The sequence below is a fragment of the Sphaeramia orbicularis genome, chromosome 22 (genome assembly GCF_902148855.1).
Source record: "Sphaeramia orbicularis chromosome 22, fSphaOr1.1, whole genome shotgun sequence".
Classification (NCBI taxonomy): Eukaryota; Metazoa; Chordata; class Actinopteri; order Kurtiformes; family Apogonidae; genus Sphaeramia; species Sphaeramia orbicularis.
The window spans coordinates 11508190-11536162 of NC_043978.1; the positions used below are offsets into that span (position 1 = coordinate 11508190).

Sequence of the window (27973 nt, forward strand, 5' to 3'; positions counted from 1 at the left end):
TCTAATTTCTACTCGTTTGCAGCTTTTACATTATGACCTTCAAGGTAAAAAAACGAAAAAAAAAACCCACAATGAATGTTTTGCACGTTTTACGAGCAAGATCTGCGTTTGTTTTTTTCACATTTTCACACAAACCAAAAGATTGTCACGCTAACGGAAGATGTCGCAGAAATCCTATTGCTCGTGAGAGTAAATCTTCGGCTTCGCAAAGTCAGCAACAGATTCATTAATAATAATAATAATAATAATAATAATAATGATAATAAATAAATAAATAAAGACGAGCTCTGAAAGTTGAGATGAAGCAGATGATTCCTCCAGTTTTTGGTCAAAGGCTCTTCGATGCAGAGGCTCAGGTTCTGGACGATCGAACGCGTCTGGAAACAAAACTTTGGGCGTTTTTTTTTCTGGACATTTCGTGGTCAGTTTCACGTCTTTCGAGCCCTTGAAAAAAGAAAAACTGTCTCTGAAATAAAACGGGCTCCGACAGAAAAATAAGCATCTCATTCCTGAAAAAAACTGCAGATTTGTAGATTTTTAAGCAGCGACGGTGAAAAGTTAAACCAAACAACGAATGGCCCCGCCCCCTCACTGCTGCCACTGCCGCCGCTCTGCCCCGCCCATTATTGCTTGCACGTTAACACATACATTATGCGAAACCATTTTTTTTTTTGACAGAAATATCTCACAGACAAAAAAAAAATAAAAAAAATCACGATTCTACCAATGTTTTTTTTTTTTCTCGCCCTGTCGGGTTCTTTCTCTCTTAACGTGGACGGACTCCGGTTGTTTTTTTTCCAAGAAACACAAACATGGACGTTTGCTGGTGTTTTCAGGACGTAGCAAGTCACAAATTCTTTGGAGTTTTCATTCGTTTGAAGCCGTGACGATGGAGGAGGCGATGCTGTATTTGACGATAAGCACTGGACTCGCTCTCCGTTAACATTCACACAAAGGCAACACACACACACTCAAACACACACACACACACACACACACACACCATCATCATCTTCATCATCATCATCATTCAGCCGCTCGGAATCAACGCAACTCATCTGGAAACACAATTGGCACAGATTATCAAAATAAATACCCTGGAAGCTTGGCACTATGCAAAAAAGAAAAGGTTCACATTTGGAAAGAAATCTTATAAAAAACTATTGAATAATCTCAGTCTAGTCCACGTTTCGTTGTCCTCACTATTACTTATATACTATATGCTGATGAAGGTCACACCAGTGTCGTAAACCTCTGAATGACTCAACTACCACTGAAACAATAGAGCTCCTATTCAAATAGATTTTTTTTTTCCACAAACGTACATCGAAAATGAAGTATCTAACATCTATGGGACTATTATAGTGCTGTTGTCTGGTATGCATCTCTGTATAGTGCCTCTTTATTTCCTCCTCTTCCTCCTTTTCTCTTCAAAAACAATCGGTTCCTTAAATGAATCTCTGAAGAACCCGGATTCTCAGAGGAGAACGCGTCCGACGCTCCTGCCTCGGGTTCCTCTTTGTTCTCCGACAGAAGGTCCAGGTTCCGTCACAGGTGTCCCTCCAGGATGCTGGTGACCGCCTGGTCCAGGGCGGGGCCTGGCGCCGTGGCCCTGCCGGGGGCCGCCGAGGGCCCCTGCAGGCGCTGGAGCTCCAGGATGCTGTCGATGGCGCTCTGCAGGTGTTCGCTGAGCATGTTGTCCTCCTGCAGCAGCGGCGGCGGCGGGCTGAACCGCTGCTCCGGCTGAGGCGGCGGCGGCGACGCATCCAGGCGATAGCATTTCAGTTTGGGGGCGGTGACATCTCTGGGGGGCAGCTCGAAGCAGGCGGCCTGTGGGTCTGGCGTGGACAGGATGGGGTTGGGGGTTTTAGTTTTGTAATTAGTCTGCGGGGCCTCGTCGGCGCCCAGGGACCCGTTGGAGATCTCTTGCAACAGCGCTCCGTTGGGGGCCTGAGAGGAGGAGGAGGAGGTGTGGCGTTCGTTCCCGTTGGTCAGCTGACCCGTGTGGTCCCTTTTGAGTCCTGGGTCGCAGGCGGAGTTGTGGACCACCTTACGGGAGCCGGACTCCTGCTTGATGGTGAGTCTGAGGGCCCCGCGGGAGCTGGAGCGGTAGGTCTTAAGGCCCGGAGGCCGGTCAGACAGGCGGGTCCAGGCCGGAGGGGAGGAGGGGCTGCTGGAGGAGAAGAGGTGGGCGGAGCCAGAGGGCGGAGCATCACGAGGGGAAGACGCTGAAGAAGCCAAGGCCATCATGAAGGACTCTGTTGAAGGATAAGAAGAATTTAATACATTTGGTAGTGGTAGTGCTCACATATGGTCACTGCTCCCTCTAGTGCTCACATATGGTCACTGCTCCCTCTAGTGGTCACATATGGTCACCGCTCCCTCTAGCGGTCACATACGGTCACTGCTCCCTCTAGTGGTCACTTCCCCCTCTAGTGGTCACATGAGGTCACTGCTCCCTCTAGTGCTCACATACGGTCACTGCTCCCTCTAGTGGTCACATACAGTCACCGCTCCCTCTAGCGGTCACATACGGTCGCTGCTCCCTCTAGTGGTCACATATGGTCACTGCTCCCTCTAGTGGTCACTTCCCCCTCTAGTGGTCACATAAGGTCACTGCTCCCTCTAGTGCTCACATACGGTCACCGCTCCCTCTAGTGCTCACATAAGGTCACTGCTCCCTCTAGTGGTCACATAAGGTCACTGCTCCCTCTAGTGCTCACATACGGTCACCGCTCCCTCTAGTGCTCACATATGGTCACTGCTCCCTCTAGTGCTCACATATGGTCACTGCTCCCTCGAGTGGTCACATATGGTCACCGCTCCCTCTAGCGGTCACATACGGTCACTGCTCCCTCTAGTGGTCACATACGGTCACCGCTCCCTCTAGTGCTCACATACGGTCACTGCTCCCTCTAGTGGTCACATACGGTCACCGCTCCCTCTAGTGGTCACATATGGTCGCTGCTCCCTCTAGTGGTCACATATGGTCGCTGCTCCCTCTAGTGGTCACTTCCCCCTCTAGTGGTCACATAAGGTCACTGCTCCCTCTAGTGCTCACATACGGTCACCGCTCCCTCTAGTGCTCACATACGGTCACCGCTCCCTCTAGTGGTCACATACGGTCACTGCTCCCTCTAGTGGTCACTTCCCCCTCTAGTGGTCACATAAGGTCACTGCTCCCTCTAGTGGTCACATACGGTCACCGCTCCCTCTAGTGCTCACATACGGTCACCGCTCCCTCTAGTGGTCACATACGGTCACTGCTCCCTCTAGTGGTCACTTCCCCCTCTAGTGGTCACATACACTCACTGCTCCCTCTAGTGGTCACATACGGTCACCGCTCCCTCTAGTGGTCACATATGGTCACCGCTCCCTCTAGCGGTCACATACGGTCACTGCTCCCTCTAGTGGTCACTTCCCCCTCTAGTGGTCACATAAGGTCACTGCTCCCTCTAGTGGTCACATACGGTCACTGCCCCCTCTAGTGGTCACATAAGGTCACTGCTCCCTCTAGTGGTCACCATACGGTCACTGCTCCCTCTAGTGGTCACATAAGGTCACCGCTCCCTCTAGTGGTCACCATACGGTCACTGCTCCCTCTAGCTGTTACATATGGTCACTGCTCCCTCTAGTGCTCACATACGGTCACATACGGTCACTGCTCCCTCTAGTGGTCACATACGGTCACATACGGTCACTGCTCCCTCTAGTGGTCACATACGGTCACATACGGTCACTGCTCCCTCTAGTGGTCACATACAGTCACATAAGGTCACTGCTCCCTCTAGTGCCCACATACGGTCACATACGGTCACTGCTCCCTCTAGTGGTCACATACGGTCACATACGGTCACTGCTCCCTCTAGTGGTCACATACGGTCACATACGGTCACTGCTCCCTCTAGTGGTCATATACATTCACTCGCCAGCCAAGGCCAAATTGAGGATGAGAACCAGAAAGAAACAACTGTCAGTTATACAAAATAAGTGATAAAACTAGAGTCACTGTGTTGTTTCCATTGGACTCAGCTGTAAATGTAAAGAATGGAGTTTAATGGTTAAATGTCAGCATTTCTTCTACACAGGTGAGTTTGATTCTGAGGCTTATGGAGGTATAAAGATATTATGGGATGTTTTTATATTTGCTAAGTTGCTGTTTGTTGATCCACAGTTCAGACTAAACTGTGACAGTTCTGACCTTGTTTGTTGGATTCAAACAGATCTTTAGTTCAGCTACTGACAACACAAACCCAACAGAAAACAGGTGATTAATGGTTTTACTGCGGCTGTTTTCAGTCTAAACACAGAGCTAAGCTAACAGAGCTAAGCTAACAGAGCTATAATGTAAACTATCAGCTGATGCGGGACATGAAGATTATAAGACACTGTTATTTTAGTGACTGTTAAAATAAGTGTCCATGAGTTTTAGTTTGAAGAAAACTTTGATTCCATAATACGGATGTGGAAACAATGAGCATTATATTTTATTCAGTGACTGATACAAAGGGTTGATTCATTGGTGGTTTTGGTACCAGACTGCCCCCTGCTGGTCAGAGTTTGAAATATTAATACTGCATAGAACTACTTTAAGTAACATATGCAAGGTGATACAATTTTGAGAGAAACAGCTTTAATCGATGACAAAATATAATTTGTCATGATTTTATATCAAATTGAGTAAATTAAATAAATAAATAAATGTAAAACATCCAGTAGATTTAGTGTAGCAGGAGGGTAAAGCATCAGAAAATGAAACTGCTGCAGTAAAAGTGTACTTAGTTCCAGAGCAGCGCTGTGTTTGAGTTTCTACAACTCTGTCTCTAAGGAGAAGACAAGGCTTTGAAATCCCCAAAGCCTGGAACCATCTGAGTGGAAAAACACTCCATCTGGTGCCGGAGGAAAACGATCTGCAGCCCAAACAAACCCCGATGGGAAATGAAGATGGAACGGGAGAAAAAAAAATTAAAAAGAGGAAACTTTATTGTATCCTTTTGTTAAATCTGATGCATGTTGTGTTTGTTGTTTCGTAACATGAGTGGATTTAATGTTGGTTTAACGTGTTCATTTAATCTTCATCCTTAACCTCGTTCTAATGCTCCACCAACCACTTCCTAATTACCCAGCATCCCCTGAGGTACAGACTGGAGGCTGTGACGGTGAAGTGTGTGTTTGTGGTGGACGCCGCCGGCCTGACCTGGGTCTCTGCGAGCTCGCCGTCGATCCTCCGCTAACGTGTAGCGTTCGGCCTGAAGGAAGAGCCGCTCCAGCATCACCATCTCCGCCGATGGACTCTCCTGCTGCAGAAACAGGACCAGGTTCAGACCACGTCAGCAGGTCCAGGTCCAGACCGACCCACCCAGGATCACACTCATATATTATTTATACATTTATAAATAAAATACATAAATATCAAATAAAAATAATAAAACTCCCTGTGTACTAACAGGATGATGACACGGGTAAAGAAAAAAACTCAATCCATATTTTTTTCTTGGATATTCTCTGTTAATAAATTTGTAAATTTACAAGAAAATACTGATTCATGAGACAAATGGTTAAATTTTCTAAACTAAAACTGAATTTACAAGAAAAAACCTTGTATTGTCTGCAGATTTAATGGTACATCTACAAGAAAATATTCAAACTTTTACAAGAACTTTTCAACTTTTACAAGAATTTCCCTAGATTCAATTTGTGAATTCACAAGAAAAAAACTTTGATAATCTCTGCAACAAACAGATTTTTTTTTTTTTTTTTTTTTTAACTTAATTCAAGATTTTTTTTTTTTTTTGCTTAATTCAAGCAAAAAAAAAATCTGTCAATGGACCAAGTGAAAATTATCTTGGTAAGATTTTTTTAAATCAGATTTTCCAGATCTATTGTCTATAAATCAGTTCTTCTATCTCACTGAAAAGTTCCTCTTTAGGTGATTCTGTCTGATTTTAAGTGTGATGAGATATTTGGACTAGAAATGAGAAAAAAAGACTTGGTAAGACTTTGATTTTTGCAGTGTAGATGTTAAATACAGTCCTTTTCTGAATGAACTGAACTCAGATGTACATGAACAGACTGCACAGAGGCGTTGGATACTGGATGAGTGTGGTGTTGTTCTTGGTCTTACCTGGGCTTCTCTAACCAGTAGCTGCCTGTATTTGTTGACCATGTCCTTGGTTCGTTTCAACAGGAAACCGGACACGGTGTCAAACTCCTGGTCCACTGTGGAAACGAAAGGATCCCTTTAACTGACCCCCACTGGAAATACACCAGTACGACTGAAGACGAGTGTTTGGATGGTTCATGCAGTCGCACAAAGCTGAGGTACCTTTTTATTTCCATTTACTGCATCTTTTTAACTCTAATACATGTGTTTGACAGCTTTAATCACTTGTTTCCTCTTTCTTCTTCTTTTATGGATTCACTGTCAAATCCTCCTCTTTTTTTTTTTTTTTTAAAAATCCTCTTGGTTTCAGTGTAAAATGCATCGTCACAAGCCTGTTTAAAACTTTACTTTTACAGATATGTGGTTCTAGTAACAAACGGTCTTAGAAAATATAAGACGTTGCTGTAGATCAGTGGTTCTCGATCTTTTTCTGTCGGGCCCCCCTATGGAGGATGAAACATCTGCAGGCCTCCCTCAACCCCAATAACATTGTAACAGTGGTACAATTATAACTTTTATTGAAAGAAACATTAATATTGTAACAACACTTTTTGCTTTTCCTTAAATAATTTGTTGTGCAAATTAAAAATATTTTAGATTTTTGCTCGAACAATAAAACTTAACTCAACAAGATTGCTCTCTGAGACAATATTTTTCCAAATATAAATAGGAAATGGGCAATTATCTTACAACTATGACAATAAAGTTACTTTTTTTAGAACAACAAACAAATTTTGGTAACAAAGATGAACATTTTAACAATATCAGTGGCTGTGCCAGTTTCCATTGCACATCTTGGAGCATTAAAGTGTAAAATGTACAAACTGTGCAAAAACAGAAACATCACACATTAATCTTTTCCAGTCAAATCCTTGTCTGTTGTAAAAACCTAAACTCTGTATAATCTAGTGACAGATCACCATGGCAGTAGATTTGTCTGTCGTACGTCCCTAAAATGAGTCCAGGGTGCTCCACCACTAAAACATTAGTTCCACCTGCTACATGTTCTAACCTGAAGAGGAAAAAAAAAACCCAGGAGTGATCCCATGACCCCCCTGGCAAACCTTCACGCCCCCCCAGGGGGGCCCGCCCCACAGTTTGAGAAACACCGCTGTAGATGAGGAGTGTTGAACATCACTGCTTGACCATGGTGTGTCTGTGCCCCAAAACTATCACCTTGAACGTGTCTCCAGACTTGGTTAAAAATTCTCCCAGGTAACTGTTTTGTCTTTCTTAAATGCTCCCTGAGATATCTGAGGTAGTTTCACGGTGTTTTCCCAGTGTTTGTCAGCACCTTCTGAGGGCTGAATGGTGTGCCTAAGTGGTCCAGACATAATAGTTTTGTCCACATCTCCATATTTGCTTAAATGTTTTCTAGGTTCAAGTAATCCTTCGAGGTGTTTTGACCCTCTTTCCCAGTGGTCATCTGTGCCTCCAAGTGGCCAAGAAGTAAAGCTACACTATGTGGTCGATAAATGTTCAAGTAGGACACGTGTTCAGAATGACTTCCATGAAGTTCTATGTTTTAAAGCGTTTGGAACTTTTTGGCTAATGTTCATCAGCGCCCTCCAGTGGTCGAATGGTATGGTTATAGTATGTGGTCCAAAAACAATGATTTTGGTCAGGTCTCCAAAATCGCATAAAAAGTGTTGTAATTAGTTCTAAAAGTTGTCCCCAGTGTGTTTGGAACCTTTTGACCAATGGTCGTCAGTGCCCTCCAGTGGTAGGGCTATAGTATGTGTTTTAAAATGTGCTTTAACTACCACTAGTATTTACCCTAAAACTTCCAGTTTAACAGTAAAACACTGACAAGAACCATTTTACTGCACATTTAGTTAATAATAGATAGATGATCAGATCTGTTCTTTTAAATCTGACTTTCAGTGCAGATGGTTTAGAGCACAGGTGTCAAACATACCAAAACCGGCCCGCCAAAGGTTCCAATTTGACCCGCGGCATGAATTTGCAAAGTGCAATTTAGGGCATCAAACTCAAAAATAGTATCATAATAACCTATAAATAAGGACAACACCAATTTTTTGTCTTTGATTTAGTGCAAAAAACATTAAATTATGAAAATGTTTACATGAACAAACTATCCTTTAACAATAAAATGTGAATAACCTGAACAAATAAGAACAACCTGAAATGTCTAAAGAAAATTAAGTACAATTTTAACAATATTCTGCCTGTTACTAAATGTTTTGTGTCTTTGTAGATCTGATCTATAATGCATATGCATAAATGATAAGTCGAGGCAAAAATATTGAGAAGATTGTACTTATATTTCCTAACAAATTTTATTTTTTTCAGTTTATTCACATCCTTTTTGTTTGGATAGTTTGTAAACATAAATATTGGCATAAATGAATGTCATTTTTTTGCACTAAAACAATTTCGAGTTGTCATTATTTATTGGCTATCATGCTATTATTGTACTGGTCCGGCCCACTTCAGATTAAATTGGGCTGAATGTGGCCCCCAGAAGAAAATGAGTTTGACACCCCTGCCTGGTTTAGAGTATATTTTCATGTACTTTAGTGCAGTAGTAAAACTTTTACTTTCATACAGGATCTGAATGTGTTTTTTTTTTCATTATTAGTTCTTGGATCATAGTTTGTGAAGTAAATGCACAGTTATTTTTAACAGTTTGTCAGTTTTTAGTTTCTCATGTTTTGGACTTCAGGGACCAGCTGCCGTCATGTCGTCCACAGATTGTTCATTTTGGAAAAAGTCTCTACAGTTTATATCAACGGGAGTAAAACATGCTTGAGGCCTATGTCTGATAAAAGTGTACAAACCTAAATTGAAGTCATCCTGAGTGGGCAGGTGACCGGCGCAGGTGTGGTACGGCAGCAGGCGTCGCACGGCGTCCTCCAACGTGGAAAAGGACGGACCGGTGGACGGCCTCTGGACGGCGCCGTGGTCCAGACAGATCTGCTGCTGGAACCTGAAGGACAGAAAAAAAACCCAAAACACTCTGTCAGAGCCTGGAAATTAAGAATTAAAGATGTAAAAATAACAACAGCGGCCGTGAAACAAATATAGGGTTCTCTGTAAGGTTGTAATAGTTTTGGATTTTTCATTCTAGTTTAGTTTTATTTAGTTTTGACTTTTTTTTCTCTAATTCAGTTAGTTTTAATTAGTTTTTAGAGCACATTTGCTAGTTTTTATTCATTTTCATTTTTTTCTAAATGCTTAGTTTTAGTTTAGTTTTAGTATTAATTGTAGTTTTGTCGTATCTTTTCTCTTCTTCTCCGTCGTATTCAAATAAATCCCAGACAGGACTCTGCTGCTTTCTCCCAACTTTAGTCTCCATGTTTCCAGGTAGAGTGGGGACCAGAAGACGACTGGAAACCACAAGTGACCAGAAGTGACGGACCGTTAAATATCACATGGTGCCAGCAGCTAAAATTGCTTGAGGGAAATAAATCGATTTCATATCAATCCGACACTGACAAAGATGAAAACGAAGGGAATTTTATCTATCATTTTTATAAGTTTTAGTTAGTTTTGTAAGCACACAATGTAGTTTCAGTTATTGTTTTTGTCTTTTAATTATAGTTTTTATTTATTTCAGTTAATGAAAATGTTTTTACAATTCTAGTTTTCGTCATTTCGTTAGTTTTCGTTAACGATAATAACCTTGGTTCTCTGTTCATCGGTATCGTTTTCCAAAAGGCTGGATTTCCCATGTTTTTAAAGGAAAACACACCAAACATGTAGAACCACATTCAGTTCAATTTGATCTAAAGCAATTCTGACCAGTAAAATAATAACATAATAACCTATAAATAATAATCAAAATTTTCTGTGTGAAAAAAGTAAAATTACATTAAGAAAATGTGAATAACCTGAACAACCATGTACAACCTGAAATTTAAGAATAATAAATGCAATTTAATAATATAATAAAATAACTCCAAGTACAATTTCAACAGTATTATGCCTGATTTACACATGGGCATTAAAACTTACAGTATACAAAACATTTAATAAAAGACAGAATATTATTAAAATGTCACTTATTTTTCTTAAGAATTTTCAGGTGGTTTTACATTATTAGCCTTTTTTGTGAAAGGACAGTTTGTAAATGTAAACAATTTCATTATGAAATTTTAGTTTTTTACACTAAAACAAGTAGAAAACTTCATAGTTGTCATCATTTAGAGATTATTATACTATTATTTTACTGGTTCCTTCCACTTTTCCATCGTACTGAGCTGTAGATATTTGTATTTGTATTTATTTATGTAATTACAGGACAGTGTGTATTGGCATTAGATACAAAGACAAGATGCATGCACCAGATTTAGCACAGAAGCTTTCCTTCTGTTGTCCTGGACAAACAGCCAACATAATACAACATTACATAGATTACAAAGCACTAATATACTGGAAGAAAACTGTTAGACATGACAGATATAGGAAAGTTTGTGAACCCTTGTATTTCACAAATTCATCCCACGGACCGGATCAGACCCTTTGGTGGGTCGTTTCTGGCCCACGGGCCGTACGTTTGACACCCCTGATGTAACGGGTTAATATGAAAACAGAAAAAGTTGAAGTCACAGCAAATGAAAGTAAAAACAGAACAGTAAGTTGATAATTATAATATTCTGGGGCCAAATCCACAAAGAATGCTAATGATGAGCACAAAATGGCCAAAATCAGTAAAATTTGAATTCAAAATAAGGCAACAGACAAAGAAATAGGCTTAAAACAAGATAAAAGATAATAAAATGCATTAACAGCAGGAAAAAAAATCATTATCTTTACTCATCTTATGAACCAAAAGCAGTAATTCTAAGTAAAATGTGAGAAAAAGTGTAAAAATACATTTGATTTGACCTGAGTTTGGCAGATCTGAAGGTTTTCATGAATTTAAAGTTGTAATTGTTTTATTGGAAGCTTTAGGACAAACAGTAGAATATCTGTAAAATAAATAACCTTCCTTTTTGTAATGAAATGAAACATTTGACCAGTATAACAACACTAGAATCATTATTAGTATTAGCATTAGAAGCTGTTAAAGTTGTATTAATAGCAGTAGAGCTGAAGTATTATCACTAAAGAGTCCTAAAGGACACAGATTTAAGGAACATTTGTCTGGGATTAAACTTAATCCATGGCTGTGAATCTGCCTGAGTGTTAAAAATAAATAAATAAACGAACTCATTAATTATTACAAGCTGTTAAACGTCCAGTAAAAACAGGACAGATAAATTCAGGAGCCGTTTATTTCATAAAAAACATCTTTTTCCATTTGGATTTTCCTATTTTATCCACAGAGTAGGATGAGGAATGGCTGCCCTCATCCTCTTAACCCTTTATCGGGCAAGTGACTAATTTTGGTCACTTCCACAAACATTAAATATGGGTCCAATCATGTGCCTTAGTTAGGTACAGAACCATGTTGGTTTTTATAACAATATTCACTGATTCAGACAGATTTTATAGACATGTTGAAGCTGTAAATAGTGTGATTTTTGTCAGTTTATGACCTGATAAAAGTTGTTTTACTGCATGTGTTTACTTTTTGGCAAGTGCTGCTCAGATGTTTTATGACAAGAAGAGGGAGACTGTTGTCACGGCAACTGACGATAAGGTAGATGATGATGTCCAATAACACACTAAGGCTGAAATGTTGAATTTCAGAGTATTTTAGTGAGTGACCTGTAAAGGGTTAAAGGTGGAAAAGTCTTTACTCCAGTAGAAGCCAAAATAAATATTGGTCTTAGTGATGCAAAATTAAAAAAAAAAAAAAAAAAAAAAACGAACAAAAGAAAGGGAGGAAATAGAGAGGATGGATGGATGGAAACCTGAGTTAAAATTAGACTAAACCAGACCGATGGTTCTCATATAGAATATAGAGTAAAAACTACAGGTACCAGAATCCTTTGCGGCAGTACAGTCCCAGTGTGTGGTTGTCTGTTACCTGTGTCTGCGCATTGCTGGTGTGATCCTCTCCTCCCTCTGCTGATCCAGACCAATAACCATCTGGAAAAAACAAAACCACAAAACCTCAGTAGATCAGATGGAAGGATGAAAGACACGTTTGCTTTTGTTGGAGGTTGAATTGTACTTTTAATATGAACGAAATAAAACATTCATTAATTCAGATTCTTTAATATTCCAGGGTCTTGTCATGATAAAAAATACTCTGTGCTGAATAGAAAATGGATTTAATATGTATCATCTTGTTAAAGACTTGATTAGATTAAATTAAATGTTCTCCTGTTTCATCAGTGATTTAGAATCTATAAATGTGTAAATATTAGTTTCACTCTCCATTAGTGGCTCCAGGTTTAACAGGTTTACCTCCACCTGTTCAGCTGATGAATAAAGTGTGTGAAGGTCAAAGGTCACAGTGAACAAACACAGGCTGTGGCGTCCTGTTTCTAAACCTAGAACAGACCCGTGTGCTTGGACCCACCTTGGAGTCTGGCTGCTGGATCGTCGAGACCGAGACCGGGACCGGGACCGGGACCGGGACCCGTTCCCTGGGGAGCGGGACGCTGCGGACGGCAGGAGAGGATGGACGGACATCGAGAGTAAACGCTTTACTCTCCACGGCCAAGGCAGCTGTTGGCTCTGAGGAGGAGGAGGAGGAAGAGGAGGAGGAGGAGAAGGAGGAGGAAGAGGAGGAGGGGGAAGAAAAAGAAGGAGGAGACCCTCAGTTATAAATGACTCATTCTAATGTGACAAAAATAAACCAGATTCTCCTTTTTGTGTGATTATTCACTAATGAAAAGATAATCAGGAATATTATACTATTATAATGGTATAATATTATAACATTATATTATTATAACAGTATAATATTATGTCCTATTTCTGTAATTGGCGCCTGTTAACCGTAGACACTGGACCTTTAAATGGAATTAGAGCTGTGGAAATAATGACTGAACCACACTGACACAGGCTGGAACTGGGTCTGGGGTCTCTGGGGTTGGTGGACTCACTGTGTTGTGTCTGTTGTGTGTCTGCGGTGGACTCTCTGTGTTGTGTCAGTTGTGTGTCTGTTGTGTGTCTGCGGTGGACTCACTGTGTTGTGTCTGTTGTGTGTCTGTTGTGTGTCTGCGGTGGACTCTCTGTGTTGTGTCTGTTGTGTGTCTGTTGTGTGTCTGCGGTGGACTCACTGTGTTGTGTGTCTGTTGTGTGTCTGCGGTGGACTCACTGTGTTGTGTCTGTTGTGTGTCTACGGTGGACTCTCTGTGTTGTGTCTGTTGTGTGTCGTGTGTCTGCGGTGGACTCACTGTGTTGTGTCTGTTGTGTGTCTGTTGTGTGTATGCGGTGGACTCTCTGTGTTGTGTCTGTTGTGTGTTTGTTGTGTGTCTGCGGTGGACTCACTGTGTTGTGTGTCTGTTGTGTGTCTGCGGTGGACTCACTGTGTTGTGTGTCTGTTGTGTGTCTGCGGTGGACTCACTGTGTTGTGTCTGTTGTGTGTCTGTTGTGTGTCTGTGGTGGACTCACTGTGTTGTGTGTGCTGTTGGACAGCGGAGTCGTCTCCTCCCATGGAGACCAGACTCGTGCAGGCAGATCTGGGATCAGTCTGCTGCTGAGGCACCGAGACGCTGACAGACAGGGGGGAGGGGCTACTGCGGACCGGCGGCTGGACCTGGGTCTGAGCCTGGGGGGCTGACACCTGGACCAGGGCCGGAGGTTGGGAACCGGACGACGGGGGCGGGGCGAAGAGGGACTGTGAGACCTGGAGCTGATGAGGGACCTGGTACTGGGTCTGGGGCTCGATGTGGAGTGGGGGGGTGGAGCTCTCAGGTCCAGAGGGGGGGATCTGGGTCCCGGTCGGCGAGGAGTCCTGGAGGGAAGGGGAGGGGCAGAGCAGAGGCGTGTCCTCGGGGTCGGAGGGCAGCGGCGACGCCTCCACACACTGGTCTGAGATCAGAGACTGGCCATCCGGACCCGAGACCACATGGGTCTGAGGTTTGGACTCTTTGTCACCGGTCACCGGGGAGGACAGGGTCTCCATGGAAACCACTGGCAGAGCTCCGGCCAACAGCTCTGAGGAGATGGGGGAGGGAAGGGTCTGCTGTGGAGGAGACCAAGAAGAGCAGGTGAACACGGAGATGATGATGGCGATGATGACGATGATGATGATGATGATGATGATGGAGATGACGATGATGGTGACCTCGGACCTGCTGCAGGTGTTGCATAAAGGCCTGGTTCTGACCCATGGACTGCGTCACCTCCTCCACCACCTGGCTTATGTCCGCCGGAGGCATCAACAGTTTAGGCATCTCCACGGCCGGATCCGGGGCCACAGGGGGGTCCGGGGGGGGCTGCAGGACCGCCACCACAGGGGGAGGGGAGGGCTGCACCGATATGTGCTGGAGAACTGGTCCATAGGTCTACAGGGTCGGAAGAACCAGAACCAGAACTCAGAACAGGTTGAACACTCAAGATGGAAACAGATGGTTTAAGGTGTGTTTGAACTGTGGCATCTTCAGAAAGAGTTATTTATGAAGGGATCCAGTTTTATGGAAAACAATGAAAAATATCAAATCTGACTGTACTAATTTTTACATAAAATACACTATCTGGACAAAAGTTTGTGGACACGTTGAATTCAGGTGTTATGGACTGTATTAGTACCCCGACCTCTGGAGGGTTAAGGTACTAATACAAAAACTACAATTTAATAAAATCTATTAAAGGTAAACATTTAAATAACAAGATGTCAATAACATGTTTCTTCGAGGAATACATGGAATATGAAATAACTTTTCATTACAAAGATATTACAAGAAAACCACCTCACCAGGTCATTTTTGACCCACTTATGCATCGAAGGGTTCCACATGAACTCTTTATTTGCATTTGTTTGTGTTTGTCTGATGAAGCACAATTTTTTTTTTTCCACAAATAATCCCAATAATATTTGAGACTCTCTTTCACCACTGTCTATGAAAACCTCACCTCTGTATCCTGTATTTGTACTCAGGGGTCTGCTGTGACCTGAATGTGACCTCAGTTTAGTGTAAACACCTGCGGCAGGTGCAGGAGAGCAGCTGGCTCCGCCCTCCAACCCTCACCTGTGGTATTTGATGAAAGGCCTCCTCGGAGCTGCTCCTTTCCTCTGGGACCGTCCTCTCTGGCAGCAGCACCACCGAGGCTGGCTGGAGGCCCAGCTGGCCCTCGGTCACAGCTGCCTGGGGAGCCTGAGCCGGGGCCTGAGCCTGGGCCTGGGCCTGGGCCTGGGCCTGGGCCTGGCCCTGAGGGGCGAAGGGAAGCCCCTGGACCACAGAGGGCCCGTTGACGATTGAGATGGAAGTGAGATCTGGTGGAAGCACCCCTGAACTGTTGATCAGGGTGATGTGGTTTCCAATAGCGGAGCTGTGGACCAGCGTGGCCCGCGGGCCCTGCCCCCCAGGGGCGTAGGTTCCAGCCAGCTGCGCCGGCATCTGGAAGACGGTCGGAGGAGCGGACTGGAGCTGCAGGGGCCCCGAAAGCACTGTGGCTTGGCGGAGTGCCAGCTGCCCCGTGGGCGTGGTGAAGACCGGGCTGAAGTTCAGTTGCCTCTGAGGAACCGTGAGGATCTGAGACCCATCTACGAGCTGCCCCGTGGGCGGAGTCACGCCGTGGACCGATGGACCCTGGTGGGTGGGGGTCAGCAGAGGCCGAGGGGCGCTGGCGGGCTGGGAGATGGTGACCGGGGACTGGCCTGGAAGAAGGAACTGGTTCTGGCCGTGGAAGAGGCTCTGAGGCTGGAGCACAAAGGAGCCGCCCTGGTTGACCAGCTGTAAACTGACCGGTTTGGGAAGCTGCTGGGGGGTCTGCGGAGGGGGGGCTGAAGGCTTTTGGCCTGGGGGTTGGGACAGTAGAATATTTGGCGTGGCTGTCCCAGAGACAAATGTGAGACCTGGAGTGGGTTTCTGTCCGGTGGGTTTGGGACTGATCTGAACCAGTCTGGGCTGGATGCTGATGGGCAGTTTGGGTTGGATGGGGAGGGGGGCTCGCTGTAGGACGATGCCGGGTGCCGCCGTTGCCGCCGCTCTCAGAGTCTGGGTGATGAGGGGCCGGCTGGGGACCCCGTGCACCGCCTTGTGGATGATCATACTGGAGCCATTGGCAGGGCTCAGAGAGAAGGAGGTCTCTGGAGGAGGAGCAGGAAACACATTCCCAGGCAGGAGCCCCATCAGCTGGGGGGGCGCAGCAGGTTTCAGAGACGGGCACCCAGGTCCAACGGCCAGGAGGGACGGCTGCGGAGGTTCCACCGCCGCCTGGGTGTCTCTGGGCAGCGCCGAGGTCACAGGCAGGGTCACGGACTTGGGGACAAAGGGGACGGTGGGCGGAGCCAGGAGGGGGGCGGGGGGGTACAGGGACAGACTGTCCCCGCTCTGGGCCAGACCCGCCTCCAGGGCCATGGTCTGCTCTGTGATGTCGGCCTCCTGCAGGCTCTGCTGGAGGATGTCACAGGCCACCTCCGCCTCCTCCGCCTCCTCCACCTCGCCCTTCTTGGCCTGGCATCCGGCCTCGGCGGGCGGCCCCCCCGACCCCACCTGAGGGTCTTCTTCACCCTCTGGCGATGACAGCAGCGCCTCCTCCAGGAAGGACAGGTCCACGCAGCCGGGCGGAGGCGTGTCGGGGGAGGGGCCCCCGTCCCCCAGCAGAGAGACGGGGCTCTGTGGAGAAAAAGGACCAGAGTGAGACAGACGACAGTGGACACGAGGGACAGGGTGTGACTAGAGGAGTGAACAGGAGGCAGGAGGACTGGAGGACATGTCCTCCCGGGGAAAACGCTGGTTGTTGTGACGCTGCTTTCTGTGGATCCAGACACTCACCGGGGCGTCGGTGAAGAGGGAGGGCTCCCCAGAGGAGGAGTTAATGAGCAGGTCTTCAGTCTGCAGCTGGTGGAGGAGACCAGAGGAGACGCACGGTTACATCCAACAGATCCAGCTCACATGGATTTAACAGGAGTCTGGATTAAGGCTCAGTATTAAGACCACATTAACCCTTCACACCTTCCATTGTAACAGACCACCTACATTTATTCCTTTAATTCTATTTTTGACATTTTTTTTAAGATTAGATTTAACTTTCTTTTTTTTTTTAAACATTGTTCTCAACATATTTAACTTTTTTCTTAATGTTTTGGCATCATTTTTTCTGTAAAACTCTTGAACTCTTATCCTCTGGTTTATCTCTGTAATCTGGACATTTGTCTTTATTTTTCCATTTTAAGTTGATTAATTTGACATTTTTTGACATCCTGCACTGCACCTGATGTCACGTATTGTCTCACATTCATCTTTACAGCCAATCAACACACAACGTAGTACGAGTGACGCACGATGTAGCATGGCAACATGAAACATAAACAAAAGTTTATGATGGTTTCAGCAGCTCAGGTGAAATATTATTTGAAGGAACACATGATTGATTTTAAGTTTGGATTCTAAAAGTTTCAAGTTTCAGCAGCTCAACTAAAGTGTTGTTTGAAGAGACACCTGATTTAGAAAGTGTGTTTTGAACTCAGTAAAATTGTAAAACAGCTTCCTTCAGCAAGTTCTTCAATTATTAAGCATTTTAGTCATTTATGTGGATTGACTGATGTTTATTCCAAACAGATTAAGTCTCAAAATTTGACACATGATGATGAAGCAGATGGTTAATAGGACTCATCCTCCTCCACACAGGTGGGGGCGCTGTTCTGCCTGTGGCAGCTTTTCTCCAACAGTACTTTAGTTTATTTAAAGGTCAAACTGCATTATAAGTTCTACTAAACACGGTCTGTGGTAATGTTTTCCTGAAGTCGATGGTCCTGAGCAACAGCAAATCGGATTTGTACGATAATTTTCCTCAAAGTACGATAATTTGTCATTTCCCATCCGGCATCACTGGTTCCATTGCACATGCACAACTCACGCGCACAACTCAAGTTTGACTATCGGTTTGACAACAAGCTGTTTTTTTCCCGAAACGGCAACGAAAAAGCAAGAGTCGGGGGCAGAAAAAATAAGAAACTTTGCACTGACGCCCGTGCATCGCTTGCAGGTTGGTCATGTAACTTAACGGAGAAATGTGCTGTTATTGACACACGAAGACCGAGCTGCAGCTAGCTAAAAAACAAACAAACAAAAAGCTAGCAGCTAGCTAACCAGTTAACAGCATAACAGCAAACAAACAGAATGGTGTGCCCTTGGTACAAGAAAGAGACTGGAAATAACCTGTCAGAGCAGGGGGGTGGGGGGCTGGCTACGTAAGATGGGCTAAAGTTAGCTGGCCCTCGGCTTCAGACCGAACATAGGCTCCTTCCGGTGACAAAGCCATCAGTGTTTCATCAGTGTTTTGACTGAGTAAACTTTACCTAGAACAGTGGCTATTATTGGAGAACAAATTTTGTGAACTTTCGGCAAAACAGGGTGAAGGTTACGTGTAAAAAAACGTGACATGAAATGGAACGGTCTCTGTCGCTCTGATGCTCTGGCAAGGGCGACATCTGCAGGTGGAACTGAAATAAAAAAACAATGAAGTGCTGAGGGCTACTTGTTAGCATTAGGTTCAAACATTCCTTGGTCAAATATGTTTAACACTGATATGTAATCTTTGCTTAGGCTGACTCCTCTACATTTGTATTTCAGAATAAATTTAGAATGATGTTATGATGGAATACAGGACGTATCCCAAACCAGTAATTGTGCAAATTATAATATGGTTTACATTAGATTAAGTAAAATCTAAATAGATTTGACCCAACTTCCCTCCATTACAACTAAATGCAGCTTTCCATTTAAACAGTAGTATACAGTGCTGTTAGAAGAAGTCCATGTTGAAAGATCAAGAAGTGCTGTGGTGTCAAAGGGGTTGGACTGTTACATGACTCCACTTTGAAGTCTTAAACTGTATTATATTTGAAAAATTCTTTATGTTTGAGAATGTTTGAGTCCCTTCCTATGCTGATCCCCTTTCTTTGTATTTCTGAAAAATATGCAGGGTCAGTGCTGAAATATGTGCAAGGAGGAGCACAGGGCCAAGAAGACGAGCCAGACGACAAACCACCAGCAGGTCATTCATCAGTCAACCCCAGCTGACCCATCGTTGACCCCAGCTGACCAGCAGGTCTGTAGACTCCAGCTCTGGTCAACTACCATCACCCACCAATTCAGGTACACAACATGCACACAATATTTCTAAACTACTAAATCTGTTTTTGCTTTTGTTATTTATACAGTCTAACTGAATCATGATTGGTTTCAATAACAGTAATAATATTTATTTTTCTGGATAAAAAGTGTTTGTTTAATTTCACAAGATTTGTTCTACTGGAGTAGATTTGGCACTTTCAGATACTTGTGTTCGTGGTTGTGTGTGTTTTGGCTGTTGTACACACTGTGAAATGATGTTATGTGGTTCTTTTGATAACTGAACATCCTTTTCTGAAGTTTTGCTATTATTATTGTTGTTATTGGTATAAGTTACAACAATAAAAGGTAGACTGTTATTTTTGTTTATTTGGTGTTTCGAGGCAGGGCGTCCAGATGGTTAGCAGCAGCCCTTCTGAAAGTTCACCTTTATTTGTTCTGTATTCTTAATTTCTAATTTTACTCCTGCCATATTTAACTTTACTCTGAGGATTTCAACTTGGATCTTGACATTTCCACTTAATTCTTGAAATACTAAATAAATCCGTTCATGTTTTGCTTTGTAATTCTGTGCCAGACATTTGGTTTTACCTCATTGGTCCCATGAAGGAAGTCGTTCAGGGCTTGAGGGTCACTATGAAAACAGAGACGACCTCAGTTATTTTAACTCTGGACAATTATGAAAGGCAAAGAGACAGTTCATAGGGATATTATGCTCATTATATGTGCATTAGATGTCACTGAGCAGCAATTTTAATTCATTTTATTCTTTGACTGTTAACAGAAACACAATTACAGCGGCTTCAAATTAAGAATGTGAAAAACTCACCACAAAACATCAAGTAGACAAGTCCCATCTTCATCCTCCATGTCAACTGAGAGGATAAGAAAGAAAACACAGGAAGAAAAAACACATTAGAACTACAAACACAATATTGGAATATATCAGAAGGCTGATGTTTTTGTTATTTATATGTATGTTTTTGAGTAAAATGAACATTATCATATAAAATAATGAAAATGATCAAAATTAGCAGATGCTATGTTTCCAGAACTTGGAAAAAAAAGCTCATATTCTTTTTTAAACAACATGTTTCTACTTGATGAAACATATTAAGGGGCTGGAAAATAAAACTTTTCTGCTTTTGTTCATGTTGTGATGTCGTAAAACAGACAAACATACGGCCCACAGGACAAAACCGGCCACCAAAGGGTCTGATCTGGTCCATGGGATGAATGTATGAAATGTAAAAATGACACTGAAGATATGAATGATCAAGGATGTTAAATCATGTTAGTTCAGCTTCCACATTCAGACCAATATGATCTACAGAGGGTCAGACCAGTAAAATACTATCATAATAACCTAGAAATAATGACAAATACAAATATTTCTCTTTAAAAAAGTGAAATTACATAAAAATATTTACATTTACAAACTATCCTTTCACAAAACGTGTGAATAACCTGAATAAATATGAACAACCTGAAATGTCTCATGAAAAACAAGTGTAATGTCACCAATATTCTGTCTGTTATTAGATGTTTTATGTATTTATTTATATTTGATCCACTGTGATCTGTATGTTGATAAACTGAGGCAGAATGTTGTTAAAATTGTGCTTATTTTTCTCAAGAATTTTCATGTTCACATTATTCACATTTTTAAAGGATAGTTTATAGGGGTAAACATTTTCAGGAAGTAACTTGACCTTTTTTGGAGTTGGAGTTGACATCATTTATGAGTTAGTATGTTCGACAGAATTTAAATCATATTGGTCTGAATGTGGAATCTGAACTAAACCACCTTTGGCACCTTTAATTGTTAATATCTTCAGTGTAATTTTTACATTTCACAAAGTCATCACAATGGGCCAGTTTTGGACCGATTAGAGGGCCAGTTTTGGACCCATTAGATCAGGGGTCTCAAATATGTGGGCCAGGGGCCAAATGCGTCCCGCCAAAGGTTCCAATCCGGCCCGTGGGATGAATTTGCAAACGGCAAAAATTCCACAGTCAAGGCTGTCGAACTCATTTTAGTCCAGGTTCCACATACAGACTAATATGATCTACAGTCAAATAATAACATAATAACCTACAAAACATAATGACTCCATTTTTTTTCTCAGTTTGATATGGAAAAAAAAACCATTATTACATTAAATAATATATTACATTATGCGTATAAATAATGACAACTTTAAATTTATGTCTTTGTTTTAGTGTAAAAAATAATAAATTATGAAAATATTTACATTTACAAACTGTCCTGTAACAATAAAATATGAATAACTTGAACAAATATTAACAACCTGAAATGGCTAAAGAAAATTAAGCACAATTTTAACAATTTGTTGCCTGTTACTAAGTGTTTAGTGTCTTTGTAGATCCGATCCATAATGCACATGTAGAAATGATAAGTTGAGGCATAATATTGTTAAAATTGCACTTATTTTTCATAAGAAATTTAAGTTTTTTCAGGTTATTCACATGTTTTTTGTTTGGATAGTTTATAAAAGTAAGTATTTTCATAAATTAATGGGGGGTTTTTTTGCACTAAAACAAAGGCAAAATTTTGGTGTTGTCATTATTTATAGGTTATTATGCTATTATTCTACTGATCTGACCCACTTGAGATCAAATTGGGCTGAATGTGGCCCCTGAAAGAAAATGAGTTTGAGACCCCTGCATTAGAGGGCCAGTTTTGGCCCCTGAACCTCATGTTTGACTGTTTCAGAACATCACAACATGGACAAAAGATGAAAATGAACCTGGGAAATGTGGCTCATTCACATACAGTCGCAGAAAAAATTCTTAGACCACCCTTGTTTTCTTCAGTTTCTTGTTCATTTTAATGCCTGGTCCAGCTAAAGCAGGGGTGTCCAGTCCTGGTCCTCAAGGGCCGGTATCATACATGTTTTAGATGTTTCCTTCTTCCAGCACACCTGACAGTTGTTCTCAGGCTTCTGCAGAGCTTGATGATAGGCTTATCATTTGAATCAGGTGTGTTGGAAGAGGGATACATCTAAAACGTGCAGGATACCGGCCCTCGAGGACCAGGGTTGGACACCCCTGAACTAAAGGTACACAGTAAAAAATACAGTGTCAGTATTTCAGAGTCAAGCTATTTGAACTTAGATACAGTATTTATAACTCTATAAAGAGTAAACCAGGTCTAACAGTAGAGTTAAAGTCAGTGTAAAGTTCTGCACAGATGCAGTGTAAAATTCAACTCTACAGAGTGAGGATTAGTGCCAGTCTGCCACATTGCATTGTGGGTACTGGACATTTTACTCATTGTGTTCTGTTTTATGTGCAGGGGTTCAAGGGGGGTTTGTGTTAATGTGTCTGTTTTACAACATTTATTGGCCTTTTTATGTTTATTTTTTATTAATGTGACACCATTAGTCAAACCTATAGGCAGAACAATGCCCAACCTGATTGTCACTGTGAAATAATAATTGTGTTATAAGCAGGGAGACTTTGCTCTTTCAAAAGAAAAGCATGTCCAAGAGCGTATGAAGCCCATAAACCAAACTTATACGCGATCCCCACCTTAGGGACCCCTGCAGTTCTGTATTGTTTTAATATTAGCATAAGATGCAAACTGATGAAGAAAATACACTGCAGAGAAATAAACATTAAAATATTATAGTCATTTTTAAACTGAATTTGGAGTAAAAATAGCTCTGTAAAGTGTAATCATATTACTCTAACTGTGAAAACCCCACAGTGTTAAATATTTTTACACGTCATTGTTAATTTTGACACTGAATTGAGTAGAATTTACTCTGAAAATTTGACACTGGCCATAGTCAGTTTTACTTTTAATTTTGTGTGGGGCTAAATGTTATCTGAAACAGAGTTAAATCAACTCTGTAAGTGTTAAATAGACACTCTGTTTTTTACTCTGAACATTTATTTGGACAAATATAATGATAACAAAATTGGCTCACAGTAGTTTAATTTCAGAGCTGATATCTATCCAGTTAACATGTTTTCTTGATAATAACCAAAACCACTTCAGTTCTTACATCAGTATCTATGGCATTGTACTGACAAAACCAGTGCTTTAAGGCATTCCATGTTTTCTTTTCTGTCTGTTTTAGTCATATGATACACACAGGAGTTAGTACTCGATTACATAACCATTGTTTTTGATGACTTTTGATGGTCTAATAATTTTTTCCTCGACTCTATCTTTATGCTTCTGTTCATTAATGACTAATACTCCAGTCAAATAAAGCAGTGGTTCACAGTAAAAAAGAGTGGCAATATTACGTCTTAGAGAGTTAAATCTAATGCTGCTTCAGACAACATTTGGTCCCACTCAAAATGAGAGTAAAATAGACTCTACAGCAGGCATGTCCAAAGTCCGGCCCGGGGGCCAATCACGGCCCGCGGTCAGATTTTATATGGCCCACAGCTTGGGTTTTATAATATATTATTTATGGCCCGCTTGGACTGTTGAACCGAGTACATGAATCATAAAAGGTTCCAAATGCAGTTTCTCCTTTCACCTCATGGTGGCAGCACCACTCTAACTCTATCTGGCTCTGTGACCTTGCCGTGAACCTTTTTCGCTAATTTCTAACCATGGTGCCTGTAAATAAAAAAACAGAAGTTGACAGTGAGGGCCGCCGCTTCCAGGAGAGATAGGAATTACAATTTTTTTCACTGAAAATCGAGGCAATTATGTTTGCCTAATTTGTCAAGAGACTGTTGCCTTGTTTAAGGAATTCAATGTAAAGAGACACGAGCAGACAAAACATGCTAACGCATACGACAAGCTAGCAGGGAGTGAGCGCTCCGAAAAAGTGAAGCAAATTCCAGCTGCTTTAAACTCACAACAGTGACTCTTCATGTGAACCTGTGAGTTCAATGAATTCACCACCAAGGTAAGCTACCAAGTTGCCAGGTTAGTTGCCTATAACTGCTGGTGTTACGTACTTGTAGATGTGACACAAAATATTACTTTCTGAATGATTTTGTGAAAGACAAGAGTAAGAGTCATATGTTTTCATCTGAAATGTTAACAGACTTTGCATTACTGAGTAATATATGAGTAATGATTACTCATATAAGTCATGTTTAAAATGAATGCGGGGTTAAGATTTTTATCAACTTGGATGTTTAAGATACTCCATACAGTTTGTTCTATGTTATCTGACTCCAGATGTGAAAGGAAGGCAGAATTGTTTTTTTTAATTTGTTCACACCTGAGTGGCTCAGATTTGGTTACACTGCCATTTAAAAAAATGATATTGTGACAATGAAAATAAACTTGTTGTAGAACAGCGCGTTTATATGTAATTTTTACTGTTTAAAAAACGTCCGAAGGGACCACTGGCCCCTGGCAATCTCCACATTATCAGATCTGGCCCTCTTGAAAAATAGTTTGGACACCCCTGCTCTACAGGGTGGGGAAGCAAAATTTACAATATTTTGAGGCAGGGATTGAAAGACAGTGTATGACCAATTAGTTTATTGAAAGTCATGAGAATTTATTCGCCACAAGAAAATTGACATAATAGAAAATGTTTTTATTCTATGTGTCCTCCTTCTTTCTCAATAACTGCCTTCACACGCTTCCTGAAACTTGCGCAATTATTCCTCAGATATTCGGGTGACAACTTCTCCCATTCTTCTTTAATAGTATCTTCCAGACTTTCTCGTAATAGTTTTGCTCATAGTCATTCTCTTCTTTCCATTATAAACAGTCTTTATGGACACTCCAACTATTTTTGAAATCTCCTTTGGTGTGACGAGTGCATTCAGCAAATCACACACTCTTTGACGTTTGCTTTCCTGATTACTCATATGGGCAAAAGTTTCTGAAAAGGTATGGATAATAGTGTTAGGTATGATTATGACATCAATATATGTTTGGTTTCAAAACAACTGACGTAGTGCCTGCTGAGAAAAAACAACTAAATGTTCATTGTAAATTTTGCTTCCCCACCCTGTATGGCCAGTGTCAAATTTTCAGAGTTAATTCTACTCAATTCAGTGTCAAAATTAACAATGAAATGTGGAAAAATATTTAACACTGTGGTGTTTTCACACTGTTGAGAGTAATATGATTACACTTTCTACTCCAAATTTAGTTTAAAAATGACTATAATGATTTGATATTTATTTCTCTGCAGTGTTATTTTCTTCATCAGTTGGCACCCTCCATTAATGTTGAAACAATGTAGAATTGTAGAGGTCGCATGGAATGTAAGTTTGCTTTATGGGTTTCAAACACTCTAGGACACGCTTTTTTGCAAGAGTATAGTCTACCCACTTGTAATATAAGTACAGCTTCACACCGACAATCAGGTTAGGCATTATTCTGCTTACACGTTTGACTAATGGTGTCACATCATCCAAAAAATACAAATAGCCATAATAAGGCCAATAAATGCTGTAAAACACATGTATTAACCTAAATAAACATTAACACCACCCCCCCTTGAACACTTGCACATAAAATAGAACGCAAGAGTAAACTGTCCAGTACCCACAATGCAATGTGGCAGACTGGCACAAATCATCACTCTGTACATTTGAATTTTACACTGCACCTGTGCAGAACTTTACACTGACTTTTAACTCTACTATTAGAGCGGGTTTACTGGAGCTAGAAATACTCTATCTAGGACAGGGGTGTCAAACTCATTTTAGTTCAGGGGCCACATTCAGCTAAATTTGATCGGAATTGGGCCGAACCAGTAAAATAAGAACACAGTAATATATAAATAATGTCAACTCCGAACTTTTCTCTATGTTTAAGAGCGAAAAAAGTAAATTTACATGATGAAAAGGTTTACATCTACAAACTATCCTTTCAAACAATGTGAATAATATGAACAAACTGAAAAAAATGAATGTAATTTAAAAAATATTCTGCCTCAGTTTATCATTTTACAAATGTACATTATAACGTACAGATCACAGTGGATCTACACACACACACAAAACATTTGAAATAATAGAATCTTTTTAAAATTGTACTTACTTCTCTTAAGACATTTCAGGTTGTTCATATTTGTTCAGGTTATTCACATTTTTTGCGAAATTATTCTTTGTTTTAGTGGAAATACATAAAAGTATTTACATTTACAAAGAGAAAAATGTGGAGTTGTCGTTATTTATATGTTGTTATGATAGTATTTTACTGGTCTGACCCACTTGAGATTGAATTGGTCTGAATGTGGAACCTGAACTAAAATGATTGTTAATATCTTAGTGTAGTTTTTTGCATTTTACAAATTCATCCCAGGGGCCGGACTGGACCCTTTTTGAGGGCCGGATTTGGCCCCCGGGCCACATGTTTGACACTTGTGATCTAGGTTCAAATGGCTTGACTCTGAAATACTGACACTGCATTTTTACTGTGTTCCTAACCTTTTTTCCTTGGAGCCCCCCCACCACCACCACCTGCTTGTATCTTGGACATAAGTGTGGTGGGGGGTGGGGGGGGTGCACCTACTTCATATGTGAGAGGCCCCATACAGAGCGGTCAGGCTGAGTTCTGGTGGTGGCCTCATGGGAAGTCGTGCCCGGGCATCAGCGGAGTCTGGAGGCGGGGGGATTCCAGGCCGGGGCGGCGGGACGGGGCTGGGGGGTCCTCCCTCTGCTGGGGCATCTCTGCGTGGCGGCGGGTGCGTGTCAGGGTGCGCGAGGAGGCTGGTTGGAGACACGAGGAGGATGAGGAGGGTGGTGATGAAAGGGGGGGTGGGTATGGGGGGTGGGCACACACACACATACACACACACGCCGTCAGGTCACTTGAGGTTAGCGGCAGCCCAAACACATCCTCATGTGAGTAAAGCAGACCAGATCAATATATGATTCATCAGTTTTCCCTCTGCTGTGGGCATGTGCGGGCTTTTACGCACACGCGCATCCAGGCGTTGCGCTCGGAATCTTCCCCAATAACAGCATCTGATGTGTGATTTTGTAACTCTATTGATTACCCCCCAGGCTGATTAGAAGGGAAATGGGCGCTATTGTTGTGGCTTCCACAGACATGATGCTGAGGAGCCGGAGCTGCGCGCGGAGCCTGTAAATAAATAGACGCTCCCCCTGCACGCGCCGCGGATGTGACTTGTCTGTCCTCGTCGCTGGAGGAAAAAAAACACACATACACACACGTACACACACGTACACAGACACAGCGCGTGGAAAAGCTCAGCAATTAGTGTAACATCCCCAAAACATGCCTCCATTTCCAGAGGCTCCAACACCAGCAGACCCTGCTCATCCGCGCGGATCCCGCTGACAGATTTTGTTTACAACCCGAGCTCCGCATTAACAGCCTCCAGGTACCGCAGCGCCCAATGAAATCCGCGCAAACGACCCTCATCTAAACCTGCAGCGGCAAGTGCACGCTATTCTCTGAAATAACAGGACGCCTCGGCTTCAGGAGGTTTTTTTTTTTTTTTTTTTTTTTAGAAGGTTATGTAATGCGTCCATGAGAAATTAATAACGCAAAGACGGGATGCGGAGCCGCCGGATGCTCCTTGTGTTTTCATCCCTGAGGTTTTTATTATTATTATTATTATTATTTTTCTGAAGTGGGACCACGGCAGGGAGGCAGCTGACGCCTGCTGTAAATCATATCGCGGTAACAAAAGATGCCTTGTGTTAAATATCATTGGCACAGCCGCGCCGAGCCGTTCCCTTATCGGTGCCATTAGAGTAATTCCGCAATTGA

General features: G+C 42.2%; 1 protein-coding gene across 1 annotated transcript in view; it reads right to left on the minus strand.

Moving 5' to 3' along the window:
* Window positions 1–27973, minus strand: part of LOC115413470 (BRD4-interacting chromatin-remodeling complex-associated protein) — a 28417-nt gene continuing 444 nt past the window's right edge. The window contains exons 2-14 of the mRNA XM_030126329.1: window positions 26747–26943; window positions 20099–20144; window positions 19861–19903; window positions 16969–17034; window positions 15220–16809; window positions 14323–14535; window positions 13640–14213; window positions 12600–12757; window positions 12102–12163; window positions 8965–9113; window positions 6125–6219; window positions 5198–5300; window positions 1–2258 (exon numbers count right to left, since the gene is read on the minus strand). Of these exons, the coding sequence (XP_029982189.1) occupies window positions 1549–2258; window positions 5198–5300; window positions 6125–6219; window positions 8965–9113; window positions 12102–12163; window positions 12600–12757; window positions 13640–14213; window positions 14323–14535; window positions 15220–16809; window positions 16969–17034; window positions 19861–19903; window positions 20099–20139 (3804 nt within the window). The 5' untranslated portion in view covers window positions 20140–20144; window positions 26747–26943 and the 3' untranslated portion in view covers window positions 1–1548. The remainder of the gene's footprint in view (window positions 2259–5197; window positions 5301–6124; window positions 6220–8964; window positions 9114–12101; window positions 12164–12599; window positions 12758–13639; window positions 14214–14322; window positions 14536–15219; window positions 16810–16968; window positions 17035–19860; window positions 19904–20098; window positions 20145–26746; window positions 26944–27973) is intronic.